The 26824-nt window shown below is 28.8% G+C and overlaps 1 protein-coding gene across 2 annotated transcripts in view; it reads left to right on the top strand.

Moving 5' to 3' along the window:
- The window catches only part of LOC117171463 (calmodulin-like), a 458393-nt gene that overhangs the window by 406786 nt on the left and 24783 nt on the right, over window positions 1-26824 (top strand). For both annotated transcript variants that reach the window (XM_033358805.1, XM_033358804.1), the window contains exon 5: window positions 21496-21586. In XM_033358805.1, the coding sequence (XP_033214696.1) occupies window positions 21496-21586 (91 nt within the window). The remainder of the gene's footprint in view (window positions 1-21495; window positions 21587-26824) is intronic.

Raw genomic sequence — 26824 nt, 5'->3', positions numbered from 1 at the left:
TTTGTATCTTAACGAAATTGATTTAAAATTTTCAAATGAATTATTGTTATTAAAACAATTATAATTTAAGTTCACAGATAAGAAAATACTTAAAAATTAGCTTCATAGTATAAACAAACTATAAAAAACTATAATTTTTCACCTTTCCTATACAAAGGCGCAAGTAAATATTTAATAATTGTTGAAATAATCGGAAATTGTCCGTGCCAAAATATATCGCTGTTAACATTGATTTACAGTATCATTAAATCCAGAATTCATTAAAAAAATAAAAATATTGTCATTAAAATGACATGAAACTGCTATTTTAAATTTTTTGGGCATTTTCCGGGCACAACGCAAGGAGATTTAATGTTTAATTAAACTAAAAAAATTATTTAACAAATAAAATGGAAACCATTTTTTCACTTTCAAAGCTGCCATTTAGTCAGAAAAATTTAATTCTACTACAAATGGTCATAATATAGAGAGAAACATAAAAAACTCATTTTAGCGAAATTATTTTACACATTGCCATGAACAAAACTTGTAAATTGTTTATTAGCTATATTGAAGTGCTGCTTAAATAATAATTGTTCCTCCCTTTTATAAGTATTAATTTTTAATATTTCATATTTAATATTACTTTATTTTGAACGTTTTTTTAATGTCGGATTCTATTTTTTATATCAAAACAAATTTCAAATTCAAGAATTTTAAAAGTCATAATTTTAAATCATTCAATTTAGTTTTTAATTTTTAATTTTTTAATTTTATTCCCTTTGAATTTTAAATGATTCACATTCAAAACTTTTTATTTTTAAATTATTCCATAGTCAATGCTTTTAATTAAAAAGTATACAATTTCAATATTTAGAATTTTAAATGACCCAATATTCAAAATTCTAATTTGAAATTAGTCAATTTTGAAAAGTTTTTAATTGTATTGCTTTCCAAATTTAATTCTAAAATCATTTAAGAAATTGTTTAATTTATAAGGCTTTTAATTACTGATTATACAGTTTCAATTCCACCCTCATGAATTTTTCAAATTTTTACCATTTCATTCTGAAATTTGGCAATTTCCAAAACTTCTGGAATAAAATTTTTCAATTTCAAATGATTTAAATTACACGCTTTTGTTTATTAATTATGAAATTAAATTTTATTTAAAATTATAATTATTCAGTTTAAATTCTAATCTGAAATTATGTAATTCTAATTATTTTCAAATTGGCGCGTTTTGGTAATTTTGATATAAAATCATACAATTTTGAGATTCTTTAAAGTCAATATCAAATCATTCACTTTTATTATTAAATTATTAAATTTTAAGAACTTTTATTTAGATAAGGTATAATTTGTATTTTTTCTAATTTCAAGCGCTTTTAATTTTAAATAACTAATTGTTGTTTAAAAAATTTTTAAACTATTAGTATCACTGAAAGTTTAATGATGCATTTAAAATTTTTTTATATTTTTAATGAGAGGAAATAAAAATCCAAAGACGGAAAGGCGCATTTCGCGCGCGTACATTTCCTGCTAGTTAATAAATAATAATTTACGTCATATATAATAAAACTTACTAATTGCAATGATCTAATTTTTTGTGAAAATTTAAAAGAATTTTTGGATTTTTGTTGATTTTGAGAGTTTTTGAAATTTCTGGATCACTAATGGTGTAATGATCATTTAAACGATCGAGTTTTCATCATTCTAATTTGAAAGTAATCAATGTTGAATATTTTGAAATGGTCCTATCATGGAAATATTTATCTGAAATAATTCAGTTTCGAGATTTTATTAGTTTAAATAAAATTGATAAATGTTAAAGGCTTTGAAGTAGAAATTATGAAATTTCAAGTACATTTCCAGTCTTCTAAATTTTAATCTGAAATTTGGCAATATCAAGAGTTTTTATTCTGAAATTTACCAATAAAAATTATTTATTTTTCAATTCTTTGAATTGAAAATGATAAAATTTCGGTTTATTTGAATTTTAAATTATCCAGTTTCAAAATTTCAATCTGATATGATTGAATCTTGAACATTTTAAAATTGTTTTTTAATTTAAAACACTTTAAATTTTAATTACTCAATATAAGATTTTTTTATTTAGAAATAATACAAGTTCAATTCCTTTTCATTTTATTCTAAATATTGCCCTTTTTCATTATTTTTATACCTAATTTAAAATTGCTTAATTTTCAACAATTTTCGACGACAAAAGATGAATTGTTAACTACACAGTTAAATTTTTAACCAAAAATATAAATTCTTTATCAAGTAGTTTAATTTTCTATAAAAAAATCACAAATTTTGAACAGAAGCTAATAATATGATTTTTTAACAAAAAAGTTAACTTTCTACCAAATAGTTCAATTTAAAATAAAACTGAATTTTTCACAAACAGGTTCATTTTTAACCGAATAGATAATTGTTTTGCCGAAGTATGGAATCCACAACAAAAAAGGAATAATTCAAAACCAAGCAGTTGCATTTTTAAGCAAAAATGAGGAATTTTCGACCAAGAAGATTAATTTTTGACGAGAAAAAATGTTGCAAAAAATAAATGAATTTTAAACTTCGAAAGATCAATTTTTAATAAATATATCAATTTTCAACCAAGAAATGAGTCATAAGAAAAGAAATGAGTAATTTCAAACAAAATAATAAATCTTAAAAAAAAACAATTTTCAAAAAAATAGTTAAAACCAAAAGATTATTTTTTAACCCGAAAAATAAATTTTCGAAAAATATAATAATTAAATTTTCAACCAAAGGATGAATCCACAAAAAATCAATTGTTAACAATTTAGTTAAACTTTTAACCAAGTAGCTGAATTTCTGACAAAGAAATTACTTTTTAGCAAAGCAGTTGCATTTTCAACAAGCTAATAACATTTTAAACTAAATAATATAATTTTTAACCAAACAAGATAAATTCCGAACCAAAAATATGATTCTAAACTTTCCACATAAAATTAGTTGATTTTTCTTGTTGCATTCTATTAATGTATTTTAAATTTAAACGAAAAAAAGAATTGTTTTTACCCCCCCCCCCCCCCCCCCCCCGGACGCTAGCATAAAAATAGGAAAGTAGTTTATGGATGGCGCCTTATGGCTATTTAATAAATAATTTACGTCATAAACACCTAATTACACTCAAATCCCTATATAAGATCGGTTTCGGGAATGGCTTGCAGTAGCCTTGATTCTTAATCGGGGGAATTCAAACGTAAGCTGATGCGACTAATGCGTTGAGAGTGATGCCCGAGTTCATTGTCACGTTTGATTGAGCACCAACTTTCTTGCGGCCCCCCACTCCTCTCACCAAAAAACTGCAGTGAACATTAGTTCTAGGAATATCGTAAACCGAGGGTTCTCATTCCGGGAGTTAAGTGTATTACTAGTCATTTGAAAAACACACTTTTTAGTTTTTTTTAAGACCTCAATGAACGCCTACGGTCTAAAATATACAATTAGAACGGTACAAACAATTTTCTGTTGTCAAAAGCTTGCTGTTATGGAGAATTACCCATAACTACATAAAAGTATCAGCAAAGGGTAAAATTGCATGTAAATCCCAGTAGAACGTTAACGAGATTTGCTCGATGATTAACGCGAGTCTGGTCGCAGCGCAAACGCAATTTGCGTCGAATCGCGAGCAAACGACTCAAATCAATTGGCCTTGCCGGAAATGGAATTGGGATTGATGCCGCTTCTGGGATCGCTACTACATACGGGATAAATTAATGAGTGAAACAAAGACCAAATCGGTCAAGCTGCCTGCCGTAATCCCTCTCCTAGGATTTTCCCAAATGTCTCTTACTCTCGGCTTGAAATGGTCTCTAGAGATGTTCCAACCAATTTAGTTGCTTTTGAGTCTGCGAGATTTGTACCTTCCAGCTTCCAAACTTTTAAACTTTCCTGTTTTTCAAGAAAAGCGTTATTCTCTGAATCAAAATTAGTACCAATTTTACTGACGCAATTAGCAGAATTGTGTTTGACTGACAAATTAGTATTTTTTATCACTTTCTGATAGATGAAATGATCAAATTTGCGTTACTCAATTAATTAGTAAGAGAATTCAACTAATCTGCTTAGTAGTACTAACCTACTTATTCGTTAAGTAACAATGAATTTCTAGGGAAACCTCATTACTTTATTTTTGTAATACTTTCTGCTGGTTTTTCAATTTTAATTTAAAGTTGAATTTTTTCTCAATTTTTTTAGAGTTTTATTTATAACAACATTCTTGAAAATTGAAATACTAATAATAATATAGTTTTATAAAATCGTGAATGCATCTTGCATTTTCAAACAGTTCAAAATTAACATTTTTCTTAAGAAGATGTCCAATGGAATTTTAGAGAATATTCGAACGAATAAAATGTGTTTTTAAAAAAGGAGCACTAACTAACTATTTTCTGATCTAAAAATTAATTTAATTAATTCTACAATGATTATTTATCGTCAAAAATTGATTTTTACATTTAACTATTTTTAAAAAGCGCGCCGTTTACAGATAATTAGACTGTCAATACGACGCGTGCGCACTACTGTTCTGCAAAGAAAAAGGCTACAAGAGTCTGGCTCCATTCGCGATTTTTCCTGTATGAAGAAGAGGAATCTGACTTCAATTTATTGTAGCTAAATGATTTTGATCAGTGATTATTTTTTGTGTCTGTTAAGTTTTTTCTCAAATCGGTATTTTTTCGTTTAATATTAAAGAATAAATGAGTAGTTTAATGGGAACTGAGAAAGTGCCATTGAAAAAAGTTAGGTTAACCAAAATGAATTTTCAATAAAATCAAACATCTTCGAGACTTATCGTGTGCCAAAATTGTCAAACGCACTGAAAAATCGCCAGACTCGACTAGATTCTTAAGAATATTTATGTGACTTTCGTCGTACACAAATTACTAAATTTTTACTAATTAGCTGTTAATGAATCAGCGCTTTTTGAATTAGTAAAAAACTATTACGAATTAGGGATCGTTTATAAAAAACGTATAAAATTAATAGAACCCTACAAAATTAATTTTTTTAAATTGTGGGATAAATAATCATCTTTTGGGTAAAGCTCTTTTACTGACGATAATTTTTTTTAATGCATAATTTATATTTAAAAGGCATCCTTTTTATTAAAAATATATATTTAAACAAAAAAATGTTGGTTGAGAATTAATTTTTCAATTATAATTAAAAATATATAAATATAATTATAAATTAACTTTCTTGTTGGAAAATTCAGAATTTTAGTTTCAAATTCAACACTTTTTTTCTTGAAAATTAAAATAACATAATGTTTAGAAAATTCTGAATTAAAAAAAAAAGATAAGAATAATAGTTAAAATAATTATTTCGTAATTAGTGCTTTCATATAATTTTTTTAAAATGAAAATTTAAACTTGTAAAATTTAATTTTTAATTTGAAAATAAAGTTTACTTGATAATTAATATATTCAAACTTTCATTTTTGGGTTAAAAGTGATATTTTTATTAAAAATTTCTCTTTCCAAGTGAACATTCATTTAATTTATTAAAAATTCGTTGTTCTTTCTCAAAAGATGTTTAGTTTAGTTTGCTTAGTTGAAAATATATTTTTTGAATAATAAATAAAATCCCCTTTCAATCCCCATTACTCGAAAAAAATCTTTGTTTATCTAAAATTAAACTACTGAACTGCTGTGATCTCTGACAGTGTAGATTTGTTCAGTGAAGTTGTACACTTGTCCAGCCAATTCCGCAAGACTCGAAGGCTGACACAGCTGAAGTCACATCCTGCTCTTCCTTTTTGCAAACAGAAAGAAACGAGCATCCGGTCGTCGAAGCGGAAATGGAAAGCTGAAAATTCTCATCCGCTGGGGACGAAGCTCGACATTTGCCGAGTTCAGTAACGCAGATGGATTTTTCAAAGCCGAGATTGCAATCGCGGAATCTGTCGTAATATGATTATTATTCATTGGTGAAGCGTGTCTAATCAATCTGTTGATTATCACGATAATTACCCGAGTTGCGGTCTTCGTTTAGATACCAATAAATAAATCATCGATTGTGTAGCGGCCATAAATAATAATCATGTCTACTTCCGTGAGGGTGAATATTTATTGCGAATCACAAGCTTATAATTTTCTAAAGTTCAATGAATTGTTAAATGTAATTTAATTCGTTTCAAATTTAAGGACTCCATTTCAGTTATCAGCAAACAGAAAACTGAATGTTTTTCCAAAACTTGGGTTTATATAGTTTAGTTTTTTAATATCAGAAATTGAGTTTCCTTGTTTTCCCCTTTTTTACTTGCTGAGATATTTAACCATCCGGAAGAATCCTTTTTCATCCGGACCTGAAGAGATACTTCAAGAAGTGATTGAGATGCCTTTTGTCAATTGTAGTAACTTCAAATTTTTGAAATTTCCCGCCAATCCTACTACTGTATGCCAGGGAGTATTAAATAGAGTAAAAGTAGTGGGACTCCAATACCTTGTCGAAAGTCAAAAATCGAAAGGATCTCTTTTTCTCACGTGTGGAGGTAGAGAGAGAGGTTGGTTCGATTCTCGACTTCAAAACAGCATCGGAGTCGCATAACACTCGGGTGCGTTCTAGGCGACCACCTGGGTGAATTGGTGAGTATAGTAAAGAAGTGGGCGGAGTTTACTAGGGTGAAGTGGAAGGAGAATGGTAGAATGAACGACTTGTAATGTGCGTCGGGTGTATGTTTGGTGAAAGATAGTTGAAGTTACGCTACACAAAAGCTTAAAAAATGCAAGAACAGGATAAGAAGATTTCAATTGCTGCTTCAGTAATTAGGTCACTGTTATTACAAACAGTGATGTGTTCAATAATAGTGGAAAGTGATGAAGATACTAAACTTTAGTCTATAAGTAAACTTTCGATTTTCGCCACTTCTACCCGCCAATTCCACTATTCACTCACTTCCACCTACCTAGTTTCAATGGATGAAATAGTCACCCGTCGAGTGACCGCCACTCTTCACCCGAATGATCACTGAACGGTTCACCCGAGTGAAGCCCAATACTCACCTAACATCGTGGAACGGCTTGGAGTGCACCCGAGTGTACCCGGGTGGTCCACTGGAACGCACCCCTGCAGGTGCCCAAAGAGCGTAATGTATTTTTCCGTACACGAGTTTCAGCGCTCCTACAGTTTCTGGGTAGGAACTAAACCTGAAGGCCGCGTCAATTAAATCCAAAAAGTATTTTAAAATTTTTAACTACTTAATTACTATGTGAAGAAGATCATAATAATAGGTCAATTTATTTTTGGTAACAATACAATACAACTTCGAACCTTTTCTCCCTCTTCGCTCGCTGTAAGTGCTTTCCCCTTCAAGATTACTTGCTATTTTACAGTTTAATTTATATAAATTCACGTTTACGAGTTAAATTATTCGTGATTGTTGCAACTTATTCTTTAAATGTACTTGTTTTCTTGTTGTGAATTTTCAAATCAGGATATTGAGATTATATAGAAATGCATCATATTGTTTCTACACGAACAATTGTATTCGCTAATAGTGTACTTACGTTGTCGCTTTTTCTACTGAAAGTCCAAAACACGGACATCGTTTATTTTTACATTCTCATTCTAATGAGAAGGTATTGGTTTTATGCGAAATTTCAGATAATTCAACATTGTTTGCAAGTCTTAGATTGACTCTGCCGTAGCAACATTATCATCTGCGAAGGCTAACCCACTTACCCTTACTGTTTCGAGATCCACACCTTCTTCGTCACAAAGAGCCATTCTTAAACACTTTTCTATGAATAATATAAACAACCATGAAGACATAACTCATCATTGTCTAACTCCTTGAATAATATCGAAACAATCACTCAATTTTCCATTTATCCTCACAATCGCTTTGCTACCCGTATGTATTGTTTTTATATCTTGCAGGGGCCATCCATTTACCCCGTATTCTTTCAGGACTTCTCAAAGTTTACTCTCATCCACCTTGTCAAAAGCTTTTTCTACGTCAACAAACGCACAGAAAGATTTTTTTCCTACTCTTAAACTTTTTTCTGTGTGTTACGTCGTAACAATTTATTTATAATTTAATTTTTATCTAAGTAGTTTTCTACAAGATTTCCATTTATTATTTTATTTTTTGAATTGTATTCAGCCTTATAAATTTATTATTCCTTCGACAAGGGGACGTGCAACATCTGCTATTTTTCTTATGTATATTTTTCCTAAGTGTTATTACCGGAAACTTTCACTTTCAAAACCATTCGTCTCAGGGACCTTTTACCTTATTTCATGTTCATCCTTTTGAGGACTCATCTTAGCATATTGTCCCAGCTTAGGGCCTCTTGAGCCGTTTATTACTTATAGCTGTACACATGGGCCCTTGGCCACTTTTACTACAAATTTGGAAAGGTACGAATTTTGTGACGTCAAAAAGAAGGCGTGTCTGCTTCCCTTCTCTAAGATTCTACGACCAATTAGAGAGAGTCTAATATCCTCTCCACCTCTGTATCAATGATCTGCGATGCTAACAATGTTCACCCCTTACTCCAAATCTTCAGATACAATTCTAACTACCTAGCGAACACTCGACATCGTCTCGAGCCTATGTTCCCAAAAAATATTTAAACCTTGTCATACTCGTCATTATCAGTTTCCGTCTTGTAAATTCTAGTGCTGTCTTTTAATAAATATTTACTTACGTCAACATATTCTTGAACCTCATTCCACAAGAAACACTGTGATTTGCCTTAAACTAAATATTTAATCCGTACATGACCTTCCTGGAATATACCCACTTTGGACTTCCCAAATATTTTCTTCTGTTATTTTCATTAACCTACGAATAAGTATTTTTAAGTATATTTTACTTACGGTTCTTAATAAGCTGATCCTTCTGTAATTATTGCAGTCGCTGTTATCTCCCTTTCTTTTGTATATTTGTACGATAAAGTCTATGTGGAATGTACTCGCCACCGTGTTTGAGCAATTCAGCGTTAATACTGTCTACCCCGGCAGCCTTACCGTTTTTCAACTTCTTAATTATATCCCCAATCTCAGTGACACAGACTTTCTCAATTGAGTTTTCCGAAGCATCGTGTTCTACTTTGCAGTTATGGTGTCCTGTAGTCTGCATCATATAGAATTTCCCTATTACTATTTCTCATGTTGACAAATTCTGTATTTTTATTTCACTCCATTTTTTTATAAAGCAGTTTTTTGCTTCCTCCAAAGTCGTTTTGTATTTTTCTTCCTTCAATAGCGGTGCCACACACTTCGATCGCACATGAAATCCCAGAACTTAGTCCATGCACCTTCTATATCTTTGTTGTTTATAAGCGCCTCCTAGGTTGCCTTCTCTATAATTTCAATTATCTTATTTTGAAAATCTATTCGTACATCCGGTTTCTGTAAGTTCTTAATTTTTATTCGCGTTTGTTTCGCTTTCTTCGTTCTCTTTTTTCTCTATCCCCTACCTACATTAATTTTGGAGATCAGAAGATAATGATCAGTGTTACATTCAGAACCCCTCATGACCCTTGTATCTTTGACTGACTCTCTTAGTCTTTCATCCGCAACAACAAAGTCAATCATACTGTGGCTATTTCCTTTAGACCAGGTGTACATGCGAATCATTGTATGCCTAAACCAAGTATTTGTAATAAAAAGACCCCTTTCTAAGCATAAAGCAACTAATTTATCTCCGTTCTAGTTTGATCCTGTATCCCAAAAATTACGTAGTACTCTTTCTGTATCCTGATTTTTTATGCCCATCCATCCGTTCATATCTCCTAAAACAGTTATGAATCTTTTTTCTTAATTTGTTCTAGAACACACTTGTAACAGGGTCTAGAACTTTGATATAACAATATTACGGCGTAGTTCTAGAACAAACTTGGAACAAATGTTATAGAACGTCTGTGATTGTTCAATTCTTGAACAATAACGTAAAAACTGTTCTAAAACAGTTATTAATCTTTGTCTCTAATTCGTTATAGAACACACTTGTCAAGTTCTTTTATTTAAGGACTTACTAAACTTGAATTTAAATAAGAACCATGTCTCATTGCCAATGTAGGTATCACATGTTATATAAAATCGCACCTCTTAGTATGAACCCAAAATACAAGTTACATTGGGATATTTCGATAGATATTTGAAATAATATCTTTCACCATAGAACTGCTGATAAAATTGCCACTCGCATGGCACAAGGTACTTTTCTGTACACGGAGAAAAATGGATGGACGTAGTTATAAGGTCATTATTTATAAAGCCAGTCCATTCTTCTAGCTGGTCTAAAAAACCATTTAGAATTTTTTTGACATAGTCAGAGAGACTCTCATTTTATGACTAATATGACTGTTACAAGGTCAGACTCGCTCTCTGAGATAATCAAGGTATTGTTGCAGGATGGTCAATTCGATCATTTTGTTTTCCCTCATTTTGAACATCTGCGAAAGAGTGAATGACATATTGCGGAGAGCCAAACATATTAGTTACCGTTGGCGTCCGATCAGATCAAGACGACTGTCTAAATTGATCAAAAGGACCCTCTACAACGTTCGAGTCGACCGGCCGAGATGATCAAGTCGACACTCTGAGATGATGAATTTCACCTACTTGTTTTAACTTTCTAAGGATAGTCGCTTTTGCCATCTTCAAAAGTTTTCCCATAGTTGACCCTCCAATATAGTATGTAGGCACATCTAGATGGCCGAACTGATCTTCCATTTTTATTCGTGTGAGACATCCTTTCTATTCACTTGTATAAATATTACCATGCTGCACTGTAGGAAATGGTGGAAGGCACAGCGATTTTTCAAGAATTACATGAATGATTACGCTAGCTTTGTCTTATTTAACGATAAAAGGTGTTTTTAAAGATTGACAAAACAAGTCATACTTAAATATAGTTTCGTATAAATTGTATTTTACCATAAAACCAAATTATCGGAAATGCATAAGAAATTGGATGCATTTTTATAAGAATTTGTGTCAGAATTCCCTTGAGTTTTCTCTCCGTGCAAGAAAATTGATTGTTCCAGGCTTCGAAGTTCCACACTTTGTTACTGTTTTGCTACTTTTACGAATGGAAAGCTACTTTTTCCACTTTGTCCAGTAAATTTACATACAGTATTGATCGTTCTAACAAAATTCAGTTTTTTTAATAAGAGAAAAATGAAAGCACAAGGAAACGACTAGAGGAGTCAATTAAGGTTTATACAATGGAAATTCATTAAAAAAAGAAAAACTTTAAAAGATGCTATTTTGTGGGAATTTATCCAGTTTATGCGAAAGTACACAGAATTAGTGTGAAAACTTATCTTGAATGATGTTTACTATTTAAACAAATTTTATAAACAAATTCAAACATTTGTCATTTCTAAATAAATTTTTAACAGAAAGGACAATAAATACCTTGCCTTTAGCTTCTTTGTGCGATTCTTTAATTTCGGACCATTAGTGTTATTTTTTTAAACAAAATTAATGAACAAATGCGCAACATTGTCATTTTTTAGTAGAAGGAATTTTTTTAATCAGCTTCAGATATGTTGAAAATACCTCTTGATATGAAATTGGTAATAAAAAAATAATTTCTAGTTGTTTACAAAAATTAAAGAAACAAATTCATTGTCAATTTTTCAACGTAGATTTCGTTTTTTCAGAGAATTAAATTCCTTATTTCTTGCCAGCAGCTGTTTATAGTTATTTTTTTTATTAATACTAAACGATTTATCATTGTTGTTAAAAAATGTGATAAACAAATGCATAATTTGGTCATGTTTTAGTAAAAAATTTAGTTTCTTTATCACAATCGATTGAATGTGTATAACGAATAGGCCTTTACTTTCATATTTTGCTATGAGACAACAATTTAAAATTCGTAAACGAATTAATAAAAAAAAAACTCTCAGTTCGTTCATGTTTCTTGAAATAAAATTGTTTACGATAACAAAGAGACCTTGCTTAAAAATTGTAGTCGATTTCATAAAGAACAATAGAGCTTCACCATTAAAAAATATCTTAGAGTAATTTGTTTAAAAATTATGAATTGTTCTCTAACAGAAAAATATCACAGCAAAGGCAGTAAAGTAAAGCAATTGATTGTGTTAACGGAACTAAATTCATCTACTAAAACATGGCCAAATTATGCATTTGTTTATTACATTTCTAAAAAACAATTACTAATTGTTGAGTATTATTAAAAAATAACGATGGAGAGATTATTGCAAGAAGTTAGGAATTTATTTAGCTAAAAAACGAAATCTATGTGTTGAAAAATGGCTAAACAATTAATTTGTTTATTTCATTTGTATAAGCAATTATCATATCAAGAGGTATTTTACACATATCTGAAGTTTTTTCAAAATTCTTTCTACTGAAGAACGACAATATTATGCATTAGTTAATTAATTTTGTTTGAAAACAATAACAGAAATTGTCTTAAATCAAAGAATCGCACGAAAAACCTATAAGCAAGATATATATTGTCCTTTCTGTAAAAAAAAACTTATTTGTAAAGGGATTTTCCATCCCTTCTCCTGCCCACACTTAACCCTTCGCTTCGGCTCGCTTCTCCAACTTCTTCCTCATCTACTTTCCCCTATCCTTACATCCGTATACATTTCTCCTCAATTCTTCTACTCCACTTCAACCTTCGCGTTCTCTCCCTTTCCCAACTTCTTCCTCGTGTACTTTCTCGCTCATCATACCTCTACATTTTTTATCGCTTCCTCTAGCCCACTCATTTACTATCACGGACACTACTTTACCTTCGCTTCCTCTCCCTTCTCCAACTGCTTCCTGGTCTACTTTCCCCTATCCTCAATTCGGTCTACATTTCTTCTTAATACCTTTCACTCCACTTTAACCTCCGCTTTCCCTCCCTTCCACAACTTCTTCATCGTCTAATTCCCCCTTTCCACAAGTCCCCCTATATTTCCTCTAACTTCCCCTATTTACTTCTTCTACCCTCATTTCCTCTCACTTCCTCCAGTTCCACTTCCCTGAGTTCTCCGAGGTGTAAGTTGTAAGTTGTGGGTTTTGAGTTGTGTGTTTGAGTTAGGAGTTTTGAATTAGGAGTTTTGAATTGTGAGTTTTGAGTTAGGAGTTGTGAGTTTTGTGCAGTCCTCTGCATTGCCCCACTCCTTCTGCTCTCTTAGCATCCTGGTCGGCCTGTTTTTGCATTGTTATGTATTAGAAAAAACGATAAATATCCTAATTAAAGTGATTTCTATAACAAAAATGTGTAAAATTGTGTAAAATAAAATGTGTAAAATTGTGTAAAATTGACAATTCAACGAAATAAATTAAGAGAAATGATCGTCAAAAAACATTTTTGAGGGTGTTTTCGCCCTTCATGTCGGGTCAAAATGATTTTTTATTAAGCTCTTATGCCTTCAGAAATATTCACGGCAAATATTAAATCAATTTATTAATTTTATTAAAATTTTTTATGGATTTTTGGACATTTTTCAAGAAAAAAAATATATTTTCAAATTAGCGTACAGATTTTACTTTTAAACATTTTCTTAGACATATTTAGCAACACAGTGGAAAAGGTTTCATCAAAATCGATGCAAAGCCCCTAGTTTCTTAGCTTTTTAATTTTTAACGTCTAACTTGAAGCCTTTATACTCTACATAAAAAAAAGAATGAAATCGATCAAAATAAAACAGTCAATGGGTTCCTTAACAAACTTTAAAATAAAAAAGTGTAGTACATAATATACATTAAATGGGGTCTCACAAACAATTACATATCTTCAAATAAATAGTTTAAGGTAAAAAATTCACTTTTTCTTATTTATTATTATTATTTCAATTTTAGGAAGGACTAAATTAGTGGGTCTTATTTTGGCGCTCTTGTGTATTGGGTTGAAAATTCATGGATTTTGGTAAAAGTTCGTGTTTTGTTACAAAACCAATCTTCTTGGTAGAAAATTCATCTTCTTAAGTTGAATATTCAGCTATTTCGTAAAATAACTCAATTATTTCTTTGTAAGTTTAATAATCTTGTTAAAAATTCAACGGTTAAAAATATCACAATTTGGTTAAAAATTCATGTAATTTTTTGAACATTCGTTTATTTTTTGGTTAAAAATGGATTTTTTAATTAAAAATGTAACTGCTTGGTAGAAAGTTCCTGTATCTTCTTGAAAATTTGTTTGGTTATAAAAATATCTTTTTGGTTAAGAATTAAACTCGTTTCTAAACAATTGCACTGTTTTGCTTGAATTTAACTAGTTAAAAATTAATTTTTTGGTTAAAATTCAATTCATTGAACTGAAAAATTAACGATTTAATTTTTGATTGAAACCTTATCTGTCTGGATTTAAATTTAATTTCGGGTTGAAATTTAATATTTCGGGTAAAAAAGTAAACTATTTTCTTGAAAATTACGATTTTTAGCTTGATAACTCAACTCTTTATTAAGAAATTTCTGTTTGTATACAAAGTTAATTTTCCTTTTTTTTTAATTTGTTTGTAAATACAACATTTATGTTAAAAATTTGTCTTTATGATTGAATTCAATTGATTTTTTAAAAGAAAAATTTAACTATTCCATGTTTAGCAGAAAATTAATATTCTTCTTTAAAAAGTCATCTTTGTAGGTTGAGAATTCAGATATTTGGTAATAAGCTCAATTACATTGTTGAACGATAAATTATTTTGCTGAAAATTCAACTATTTTGTTAAATTCGTATTTTCTTAATCAAAAATTCAACTGTCTTGTTTAGAATTTGTTCTTATGCCTTAAAAAATCATCTTTTCGAGTCAAAAAGACATCTTTCTGTGTTTAAAATCTAACTCTTTTGCCGCAAATGAAGCTTTTAATTTTAATTTTAAATTCAATTACTTTGCTGAAACATTAATTATTTTGTTGAAAAATCATTTATTTTCTTGAAATTTCAACGATTTTGTTAAATTCTTCTTTTTTGGTCAGGAATTTCAGAATTTTGTTTTTTGTTCGTCCTTTTGGGTTAAAAATTCATCTTTTATGGCAAAAGAGACCTTCCAAGGTTTAAAAATGATCTCTTTGGCTGATAATAATTCACTTTTTTGTCGAACATTCAACTTTACGGGTTGAAAATTCAACTTTCTTTTGAGAAAACTTTTTTTGTCTTAAAAATTAAACTAAATTTTTCCTTTTGTATCGAATTCAACTGGTTGAAAATTCGTTTGATTTAGGCATGTAATTTTTGGACTGAAAATTAAACTATTATTCTATTATATATTATACATATTATTTTACTGAAAAATTAGTTATTTTGTTGAAAATTTAATTATTTTGTAGAGAATTAACCTTTTTCACGAACATTCCTCTCTGCGGGTTGCAAATTCAACTTTCTTCTAAAACAAATCGTATTTTGGTCTTGAAAATTAAACTAATTAGTTGAAAATTTAACTAAATTCTTCTACTTTTGTGAAACTTAACTGGTTGAAAATTTATTTGTTTTAAGTAAGTTTTTGGGCTGACAATTGAACTATTCTGTGGTTGGTTGAAAATTTTTATATTTTATTTGAGAATTCAGGTACTATTTGGTTAAAACTGCGTGTATTTTGTTTAAAAAAAAATTCTTTTGGTGGAAAATTAATCTTCTTGGCTGAAAATCTATCTGTTTAGATTAAAAACGGAGCTATTGGGAAATAAATTGAATCACATTGTTAGAAAATTAGTTATTTTGTTGAAAATTCAACTATCTTGTTAAATTCATCTTTTTTGATCAAAAGTTCAACTATTTTGTTAGATTCATTTTCTTTGGTCGAAAATTCAACTTTTTTCTTAAGTTCATCTTGTTTGGTAGCGAGTTGAACTATTTTGTTAAAAATTCGTTATTTTTTATTGAAAGTTCAACTATTTTTTAAAAATGTAACTACTAATTTTTGTGTGTGTTGATAATCATATATAATAAATAATTATAAATTACTACCCCCATTTATTTGCAAAAATAAAGTTATAGTCGGCCATGTTTTTATATCGTATGTGTTTTCGGTGGAATAAAATTTTTTTCCGAAAAATAATAAATCCAAAACAAAGTTTCTGAATAGATTAGACTATACAAGATTTACTTACTCAGTAATAGACTAACAGGAGATGAAACGACAAATCGAATAATTTCTGGGTGTGATCCACCTAATCGTATGCAAGCCAGCTCTGCATAATATCACTTAGCGAAGATTGGACTTGCTGGGAGTCGACCGTTGATTACCACGCAAGTCTGCATATTCCTTCTGACAGCTCCTAATCGTTTTAGAAAGTTAGACGAGTTCCAGAAATTCTCACACCCGCAAACGGGGTTGTCTTAATTATTGTCTTCTTTCACCTTTCCCAGGCAAATAAAAAAATTGTAAAAGTGGAGGCCTGGGGCCAAAAAAAAAGGTTTCGTAGCCTATTAGTACCTAAAAACGTCTTTCAAACCTCTCTCCTATACTTTACCTCCCCTACTTCAACTAAATTCCCCTAATTCCCCTCTCCGCCCTGCTTCCCCACCCCGCACTTAAACCAACGCCTTACGTCCCCTCCCTAAATGTTGTCTCGTCTACTTCAACAGCTCATTACTCCTCCAAATTTTCTCTGACTTCCTCTACCCCACTGATTTCCCATCACTTCCCCTCACACCACTTTACTATCGTTTCGTCTCCCTTCTCCAGCTTCTTCCGCCTCTACTTTCTCCTATCCCCACATTCGTCTGCATTTCTCCTCAATTCTTCTACTCCACTTTAACCTTCGCTTTCCCTCCCTTACCCAACTTTTTCCTCGTGTACTTCCCCGCTCGTAACTTGCTCCACATTTTGTATCACTTTCTGTAGCCCACTGAGTTATTGTTACGTCTGCCACTTAACTTTCGCTTCCTCTCCGTTCTCCAACTTCTTCCTCATCTACTCTTTCCTATCCTCACCACAGCTTTACGTCCACTTCCCAACTTTTGACTCATCTACTTCAACAGCTCATCGCTTCCTCCACATTTTCTCTAACTGCCTTTACCCCACTCATTTTCCATCACTTCTCCTGCACACACTAAACCCTTTGCTTTAGCTCGCTTCTTCAACTTCTTTCTTGTCTGATTTCCCGTATCCTTACATTCGTCTGAATTTCTCCTTAATTCTTCTACTCCAATTCAATCTTCGCCTTCCCTCCCTTTTTCTAACTTTTTCCTCGTGTACTTCCCCACTCATCACTTCCACTACATTTTTAATTACTTCTTCTAGCCCACTCATTTACCATTATGGCCCCCACTTTTCCTTCGCTTCCTCTCCCTTCGCTAACTTTTTCCTGGTCTACTTTCTCCTATCCCCACTTCGGTCTACATTTGCTCTTAATTTCTTTCACACCACTTTAACCTTCGCTTTCTCTCCCTTCCCCAACTTCTTCCTCACCTAATTCCCCCTTTCCACAATTCCCCCTATATTTCCTCTCACTACCCCTATTTGCTTCTTCTATCATCCTTTCCTCTCACTTCCTTCAGTTCCACTTCTCTCAGTTCTCTGAGTTGTACGTTGTAAATTATAGGTTTTAAGTTGTGGGTTTTGAGTTAGGAATTTTTAATTAGGAGTTCTGAATTATGAGTTTTAAATTAGGAGTTCTGATTTTTGTGCAAGCCTATGCATCGCCCCCACTCTTTCTGTTCTCTTAGAATCCGGGGGAGGGGGTGTCGTAGTTCAAATAAATCCGATAGATGGCGCTCCGATCAGGTAGGCCTGTTCCTGCATTTTGCTGCATTTGCAAAAATAGTAAATATCTTAATTAAAGTGATTTTTATAACAAAAATGCGTAAAATGGTATAAAATAAAATGGGTGAAATTTAGAATTCAACGAAATAAATGACTTTTTAATTGAAAAAGACGAATTCATATCCACATAGTTAAATCTTGAACTAGAAATTATACATTTTCAACTTAAAGTGGTACGTTTAAATTTTTCATTTGAAATAATAAGTTCAATTTTATACAAAAAAGTACTGATTCTCTATAAATTACATGATTTTTTGAAAAAAAATTTAATTTTTAAATAAAAAATATCAATTTTCAACCAAATACTTGAATTTTCATCAAAAAATGATAGAATTTTGATCCCAAATAGAATAATTGAATTTCCGGTAAAAAATTTAATTCTTCAAAAACTCGGATTTTCAATTTGAAAAAGTAATAATTTTTAAGAAACGAGTTTATTTTTGAACCATGTAAATTTTTTCTAAGCTAAAAAGATCAATTTTCAATGACAGTGGTGAATGTTTAACTGAAATACTTGAATTTTCAACCAAAAAGCAGAATTTTCAAATAAGGAGATTCACTTTTAAAGAAAAAACTCATATTCTACCAAGAAAGTCGACTTTTTAACAATATACGTGATTTGTCAAAGAAATAAATGAATTTTCCATTAGAAATAATTAAGTTTTTAACAGGAATATTAAAATTTGTGGTTAAAAAATTGATTTTTAACAAACTAGTTACATTTCTAAAAAGAGAGACATCCAATAAAAAAATTAATTTTTAACAAAAGAGTTCAGATTTTAACCGCAAGTAGTTGAATTTCCAAGAAAAAAGAGCGCAAATGTCTAAATAAATAATAAAAAATTATATTATAAGGATAGTTATTAATGTTTAAATATTATTATTAGCTAATAATATAATCAATCAATGTTTGCAATTTGCAACAATTAGGATTTTTTATAAAGTATATTTTTTTAAAGTTTATTTTTTCAGTATTCTCGATTTGTCTCCTCAATGCGAAACAAATTAATACAACCCATTAAGAAAATTCAACTATTCTTGGTTCAAAATTAATTTTCTTTGGTTCAAAACTGTATCATTATAGTAATCTCTACTATTTGGTTGAAAATTTAATCATGTTGTTGAAAAAGCAACTGTTTTGTTAAAAATTCATTTTTTTATAAAAAATTGATGCCATTTGTTCGAAAGTTGAACTACTTCGTTAAAAATAATTTTTTTTAAGGATTCATCTGTGGTTAATATTTGGATTATTTTATTAAAAATGCATTTCATTTTTAGTTGAAAGTTAATTCTTCCAACTAAAAGTTTAAAAATATTCCATGTTTGGTTTAAAATTTATCTTTTTGTAATTTAAAATTCAACTAGTTAGTTGAAAGTTCAATTTTTGTAGTTGAACAATTATGTATTTTATTCATAATTGATGTTTTTGGTAGAAAATTATTCTTCTTGTTTAAAAAATCAACTTTTAGGTTGAAAATGAACTCTTTGGTTGAATTTTCAACCTTTTTCTTGAATTTTTTTTAGATTAATTATTTTAATTATAAATTAATCTCCTTTAGTTAAAAATTCATGTATTTGGTTGATCATTCATCTTTAAGGTAGAAAATAATTCTTCTTGTCTAACAAATTAACTTTTAGATGGAAAATAAACATTTTGGTTAAATGTGAAAATCTTTTCTTCAAAATTAATTTTTTTATTTATTATATCAATTGGAAATTTATCTTTTTGCTTGAAAATTAAGCTATTTCATCTCAAATGAACTTTTTTTGCAAAATATGATTATTATTTTTTTTTATTTTTTTTTTTGTTGAAAACGAAACTGCTTTGGTAGAAAATTAAAACATTTCTTTACCAATCTAATTTTTTTAAACGTTAGATTGTTTTTTAGGCTAGAAATTAATTTTTTATTTAACTTTGTAGATATTCCATTTTTGGTTGAATTTTTTTTAATTAGTTTAATATTTAACAATTTGTAGAAAATTCGTGTATTTTGTTAAAAATTTGTGTTTTTTAGTGGAAAAATAATCTGCTTGATTAGAAAATCCTCATTTAATTAGAAATTCAGCTATTTGGGCGTAAATTATCCTTTTAATATATAGTTGTTTCATTTTTATATATAGCTATTCCATTTTCAGTTGACATTTTTTTATAAATTAAATATTCCACTATTTGGTAGAAGATTGATGTATTTTGTTAAAATTTTTTTTTCTGTAGAAAATTAATCTTATTCTTTAAAATTCATCATTTTAGTTAAAAATGCAACCCTTTGGTCGTAAATTAACTTTTTTTAATTAAGCTGTTTTGTAATAAATTGAGCTATTTGGTCAAAAATTTACTTTTGGGTTTAAAACTTATTTCTTGGTTGAATTTCTTTTGTTTTGTTAAAAATTAAACTGTTTATTGACAAGATATAACTATTCTGTTACGAATTTTTTCTTTTTGTGCAAAAAATTAAATTTTTATCTTGCAAATGTATCTGTTCCATTTTTGGTTGAAAATTTTTCCTCTTCAAGTTGACTATTCGACTATTTCGCCGAAAATTGATATATTTTGTTTGAAATTTGTCTTTTTAGTAGAAAATTAATCTTCTTGCTTGAAAATTCTTCATTTAATTAAGAATTCAACTGTTTGGTCGTAAATTAACTTTTTTGTTCATTTCAGTTGTTCAATAGAAAATTAAGCTATTTTCGATCGATTTTTAACTTTAAAACTTACATAATTTGTTAAAAATTCGTCTATTTAGAAAGAAAATCAATGCTGTTTGTTGAAAATTTATCTATTCAATTGACAATTCAACTACTTTGTTAAAACTTCGTATTTTTTTGTTTAATTAAACTGTTTCATAATTTTTTGTTGTTGTTTGAAATTTAGTTTTTTCAACTGCAAATTTCACTATTCCATTTTTAGTTGAAAAACTTTCCCTTCATAAGTTAAAAGTTCAATTATTTGTTTGAAATTTCATAAATTGTGATTTAAATTCGTCGACCTCCATAGTTTAGCGATAGAGCATCTGACCTGAAATCAGTCTACGCGGGGTTCGAATCCCACCAGAGCTGGAGGATTTTTTTTCTCAGATTGTGTAATAATTATTGTTACATAGAAATTTTTAATATTTTTATTAAAAACTTATCAGTATATGGAAAAAAAACTTAAATCTTGAATTATAAAATTAACCTGATCGAAACCATAGCATCAGAAATTAATACATCTTTGTATTTTAAAAATGTATCTATTTTGTGAAATATTTTACTATTTTTTTAAAAGGCTATTTTAAAGCAGAGGAAGAACCATAAATGATCACCTCAAATTATCGAAAGATATATATGTTTTGTTTAAATATTGCTTGAAGGATGTTTATGAAATAATTAATTTTTATATATTTGTGATTGTAATGTTACTTTTCCTATTTGAAAAATATATAATAATTTCAATAAACTGGTTCAGAATCAATCACAAAAGATAATATTCTTCTCCACGAAATGTTTAGTAGCCTTTGTTAGTATCACTTCTTAATTGATATCGGCAATGAAAAGCTGAAAATAATCACGTGCACTCAGTCATTTGATATTCCTATTCTGTTCCTTAGGCAAGATTTCCACCTTGGAATTACGAGAAATAATTGCTCCCTCCGCGCAGGCCTTTGCATGCGAATCTCGGCCGAATAATTACAAAGATTATTTGCCACGATCGGATTGCAGCGATTCATTATGCCACAACTCGGAGAAATTTAGCGTAATTTCATGACTTCGATCTTAACCGAAATTCCTTTCGATCGTGTTTCAGGTTTTCGACAAGCATAATCGAGGGTATATCACAGCCTCCGATCTGAGAGCTGTTCTTCAATGTCTGGGCGAGGATCTTTCCGAAGAAGAAAGTAAGTATTTTCTTTATTTTTTTTTTAAGATGGGGCAGTGGCCGTGCGGTGATCTTATGGTCGTGCGGTGGTGTTATGGCCGTGCGGTGGTGTTATGGCCGTGCGGTGGTGTTGTGGCCGTGCGGTGGCTAATAGGTGCTTGGTCGTGCGGTGTACGGTGGCGGTACTGTAATCGCGTCGTGGCCTAATTTTATAACATCGACTGTCGATGTTGCAACCAAAAGGCTTCTAACTACAGACTGGCTTCAAAGTTGATAAAACAATAAAAAAAATATTAATTCATTTCAAAATACTTATTCGAACAAGGATTTAATTAAGAGTTTGAGCATTCTTTAATTAATTCATAATATTTTCAACCTAAAAAAAAATTTCGAAATACCCTAAAAAATTATTTATATTCTTCTTCACGAAATCCTCTAAACTCCATGGAAATTCTTTGCAAATATTCTGAAATTTTGTAAATCCTTTCAAATCACTTGAAATCTTCGAAATATTATTAAAATCCCCTGATATCCTACAAAATTTGTGAAAATACTTTGGTATCTCTTAAAATGAAAGCCCGTGAATTATTTTTTAATTTTTTTACATTTCTTAAAACCTCTAAAAATCCCTTGAAATCACTTTAAATATTTTGCAATCAACGAAAATCGTTTTTTATTACTTAAAATCTATTTTTCACTAAAAATGGAACAGTTAAAATTTCATTTAAAACAATTAACTTTCATTTTTTTTTAAATCCGAAAGTATCAAGTTTTGACAAAACAGTTAATTTTTAGAGTTAAATTTTAAATTTAAAAAATTAGTTGTTAACCCAGATAATAAATTTTCAACAAAATACATAAATTTTTAATCACGTCGTTGAATTTTAAACTAAGGAAAATAATTTTCTACTAAGAACTACGAAGTTTCAATAAACTGCATAAATATTTAATCAAATAGTTCAAACTTAAGTTAAAAAAAAATTAAGCTTAACTCCAAAAATGGAAAAAATCGAAAAATAGATCGATTTTGAACCAAAAAGATTAATTTTGTACTAACATTAAAAATCTTAAAAAGACATTAATTCATCTTTTAACCAAAAACTTAAAATTCAAACTTAAAACTTGAATTTTTAATAAAAACATATAATTTTTCATACTTAAACTAAAAATCTTTTTTCATTTTAAATAAAAACAATTAAATATACCCCACTTGAAAGCTCTAATAAAAAAGAATGATTTTCAACAAAATATTTCCATTTTTAACAAAAAAATTGTTTTCTAAAAAATTATGAATTTTCTACAATATAGTTCAATATTAAACTAAAAAATTGACGTTTCAACAAAAAAAGGACTTCTTAATCAAGCACTTAAATTTTAAGTCATAAAAATTAGTTTAAAAACAGGAATTTTCAACAAAATACATAAATTTTTAAACAAATATTTTAATTTCTAAACAAGAAGATTATTTTCCTACCCAACCAGATGAAATTTCAATAAAATTCACACCAAAAAGTTGAATTTTTAAACTATGAAAATCAATTTTCAACCGAAAATGGAATTAATTTTTTAATTTGAAAAAAATCTTGAATTTGAACATTTAATTTTTTGCAATTCAGTGAAATCTTCTACCCAATTGTTAAACTTCTAAAAATAAATTCTTAACAAATGTATAATATTTTATATTTAAACGAAAAAAAATTTCAATTTTAAATAAAAAAATAATGGAATTTAACCAAAAATATAATAGTTAAATTTGCATGACAAAAACATTTTTTTCAAATAAGCAAAGCAAATGTGATACAAAACATATAAAATTTTCACCAACTTGTTGAATTTTTAAACCAATAGAATCAATTTTCCACAAAAAATTGAATTTTAAACCAAATTGTTGAATTTTCACGCCAAAAAGACGAATTTTCAAAAAAAAGTTAATTTCAAACGAAGAAGATTAATTTTCTGTCGAAAAAGACAAATTTGTAATAAACTACATAAATATTTAGTCAAATAGTTGAATTTTTCAACTAAAAAAGTCCATTTTAACTAAAAATTTTCTACCAATTTGTTAAATTTTTAAGACAAATAGGCAAATTTTATATACATAACAGTTAAATTTTCAACCCAAAAATATAAATTTTTAACCAAATAGTTAAATTTTTAATTAAAAAAAAATTAAGTTTAACCGAATAGCTAAATTTGTTAGTATAAAAAATGTATTTTTAATCAAAAAAGTAGTTAAATTTTCGTGAAGAAAATCATTTTCAATTTCCCAAATTGTTGTATTTTCCAGTCAAAAGGACCATTTTTTTCTCAAAGCAGTTAAATTTTTAACCCGAAAACACAAATTTTCAATAAAAAAAATAGAATTTTTTAGCAAATTGTAGAATTTTTAAGTCAAAAACATGAATTTTCTACAAAAAATTGAATTTTCAACTAGAATGTTAATTTGCAAACAAAAAATGAATTTTCCACTAAAACGAAGAATCTTCAACTAAAAAAATATATTTTTAACAATTTATTGTAACTTTTTATGAAGCTGTTGATTTTAAAACATAAAAAGATGCATTTTTCACCAAAATTGAAACTTGTGTAAGACATTATAAAAAAATCGTTCCCCCCTCTCAACCCCTACACAAAAGGCTTTTTAAAAAACTTTCTAACTTAATTTGACAAATTCACACACACAATTAAGAATTCCGTTTCAATTAAAAAATTAATATTTAACCGAGAAGAAGGGAATTTTTAAGAAAATAATTAAATTTTTAATGAAACAGATAAATCCTTTATAAAAAAAAAAATTATTCTCAACGAAAAGTGTAATATTTAATATTTCTACTAAAAGAATTTAATTTTAAATACAAAAAAATGTTATACTAAACCAAAAAATACTAATTTTCAACGAAAGAATTGAATTTTCAACTAAAAAAGATTTGTTAATGTATAAAGAAAAAAATGTAATTCCCAATTGTTGAATTTTCAAGCCAGAAAGACGAATTTTTGAAAAATAAAGTTGAAGTTGAAACTCAAAACATCAGTTTTCTAGCAAAAATGGAAAAGCTACATTTTTAGTAAAGAATATTAATTTTTTCGACAACAAAAAAAACTTATTTTTTAACCAAATATAATAGATTTTAAACAAAACAGTTAAATTTTCACACAAGCAAATTAATTTTCTACCGCAAATATTACACTTTCATTGCAAAAAATTTCGACGATAACTTTAGTTACATTTTTAGTTACAAAAACTAATTTTGAATAAATTACTAAATATGAACCAAAAAAATTAATTTTCAACTGATTAATTTATTACCAAAGAATAATAATTTTAAATCAAAATACATGAATTTCCTATGAAATACGTAAATTCTAAAAGGACTTTTCAACCTAATACTTGAATTTTAAACCTAAATCGTGATTTAGTGACCAAGAAGATTAATGTCTACCAAAAACAACAATTTTCAAGAAAATACAGAAATTTTCGATCATATATTGAATTTCCAACTGAAGATGCTAAAAGTTAAAAAAATGGTTAAATTGTGAAAAAAAAATTTCAACGAAAATGATGAATCATCAAGCAAAAAAAAATTGAACAAGGTACTATTTTACTGTTATATTTTTTGTAACAAACAAAATTTGCCTGTAAAATCTATTTAAAAAATTTGAAAAATGAACCGACTTTAAAAATAAAGTGTAATTATGATGGGCACAGCGTATTATTTTTTTAAACATAGGATCTTTTATAAATGAATTAAACAATATTTTAGATATAAATTAAAATTTTTTCAATTTATTAATGCATTGTAAACAAAATATAATAACTTTTTTACCATAAAAGATAACTGAAAAAAAATACTTGAATTTTCGTCTTGAAAAAATTAATTCTCTACAAAAAAGCACAGTAGTTGACATTTAAACCTAAAAAGATTAAATTTCGTACATTTTGTTTTTAAACCTGAAAGACCAATTTTTAACAAAGAAAGATTTTCAATCATAAGACAAAAAATGGTAACCAAAATTTTAAAAAATTTAAGCCAAAACATAAATTTTCTGCACAAAAATTAAATTTTCTGTAACACATTAAATTATCAATAAAGTAGTTGGATTTCTAACCAAAGATATGTTCGAACTAAAAATATCAATTTTCAACAAAATAGTTAAAATCAAAAAGAAAATAGTTCAAACAAAATTCTCAAGCGCAGAACATTAATTTTCAACTAAGCAGTTGCATCTTCATTTAGGAAAGATTAAATTTGTACTAAAATAGCTGAATTTTTTAATAAACAAGACCAATTTTCAAATAAATAGTTGAATTTTCATCCAAGAAACATTTCACTTGGCGTTTTAACACAAAAATATGAATTTTAAGCAAGAAATAAATTTTCTACGTAACATCAATCTAAGACATATAAATTACTAACTTGAATATTATATCAGGGTTACCGCAAAACTTTATTTAAAAAATTTCCTAATTCTTCCCTGACCAATTTTTTATTTTCTCTGATCTGTAACATTCAAAGACGAGTATCTTTAACTTGTAACATTTTACATCTAAAATCCTTTTTAAACGGAATAAAACAATTATAAATTAAGAGGGAAAATTTTGTAATTAATTTTGCTTGGCATTTATTTAAAGTTATAACAATTCACTGAATTTCACCAGATTTTTTCTAAATCCCTGCATTTCACGTGACCAATAACAATCCCTACCTTATTTTAATTTTTTTTGCTAGGTACCTGTACATGAACCTATACATGAACCTGTACATGAACCTGTGCAGGTAATCTTGACGGTACATGTACAGAATTTTAGCGCAGGAAATTGTACATGAGTCTACGAAGGTACTTGTACCCAAAAAAAGGAATCTGTACCAAAAAGGAAGCATCTACCGAAAAAAGTTCCTGTACCGAAAAAGGAAGCTGTACTGCAAAAGGCAACTTTTACTAGCAAAGTAACTTTTGAATGATCGAGTATAATTTTCTGTATAGGTTCCTTTGCAAACTGAATTAAGGCGCGGGTACCTGTACAGAAACACGTATGGGTTTCTTTTACAGAAAGCCGTTTTCACAGAAAGTTCTCAAAGAACTTACTACGAAGAGAGCCAAGCCACTAGCGAACCCTCGCGAATTAGTTCCTATACGGGTTCATGTGGAGGATGATTTTTAAGTTCCCATACAGGTTCTTTTGCAGGTTCGTGTCCAGGAACATGCCCAGGATCATCCTAAGTTCCTTTACAGGAATGTTAATCTAGAAAATAAAGCC

This window comes from Belonocnema kinseyi, chromosome 4, assembly GCF_010883055.1.
Source record: "Belonocnema kinseyi isolate 2016_QV_RU_SX_M_011 chromosome 4, B_treatae_v1, whole genome shotgun sequence".
In the NCBI taxonomy this organism is placed as follows: domain Eukaryota; kingdom Metazoa; phylum Arthropoda; class Insecta; order Hymenoptera; family Cynipidae; genus Belonocnema; species Belonocnema kinseyi.
Note: the sequence above shows the minus strand (reverse complement) of the source record. Positions and strands in the feature narration are given on the sequence as shown.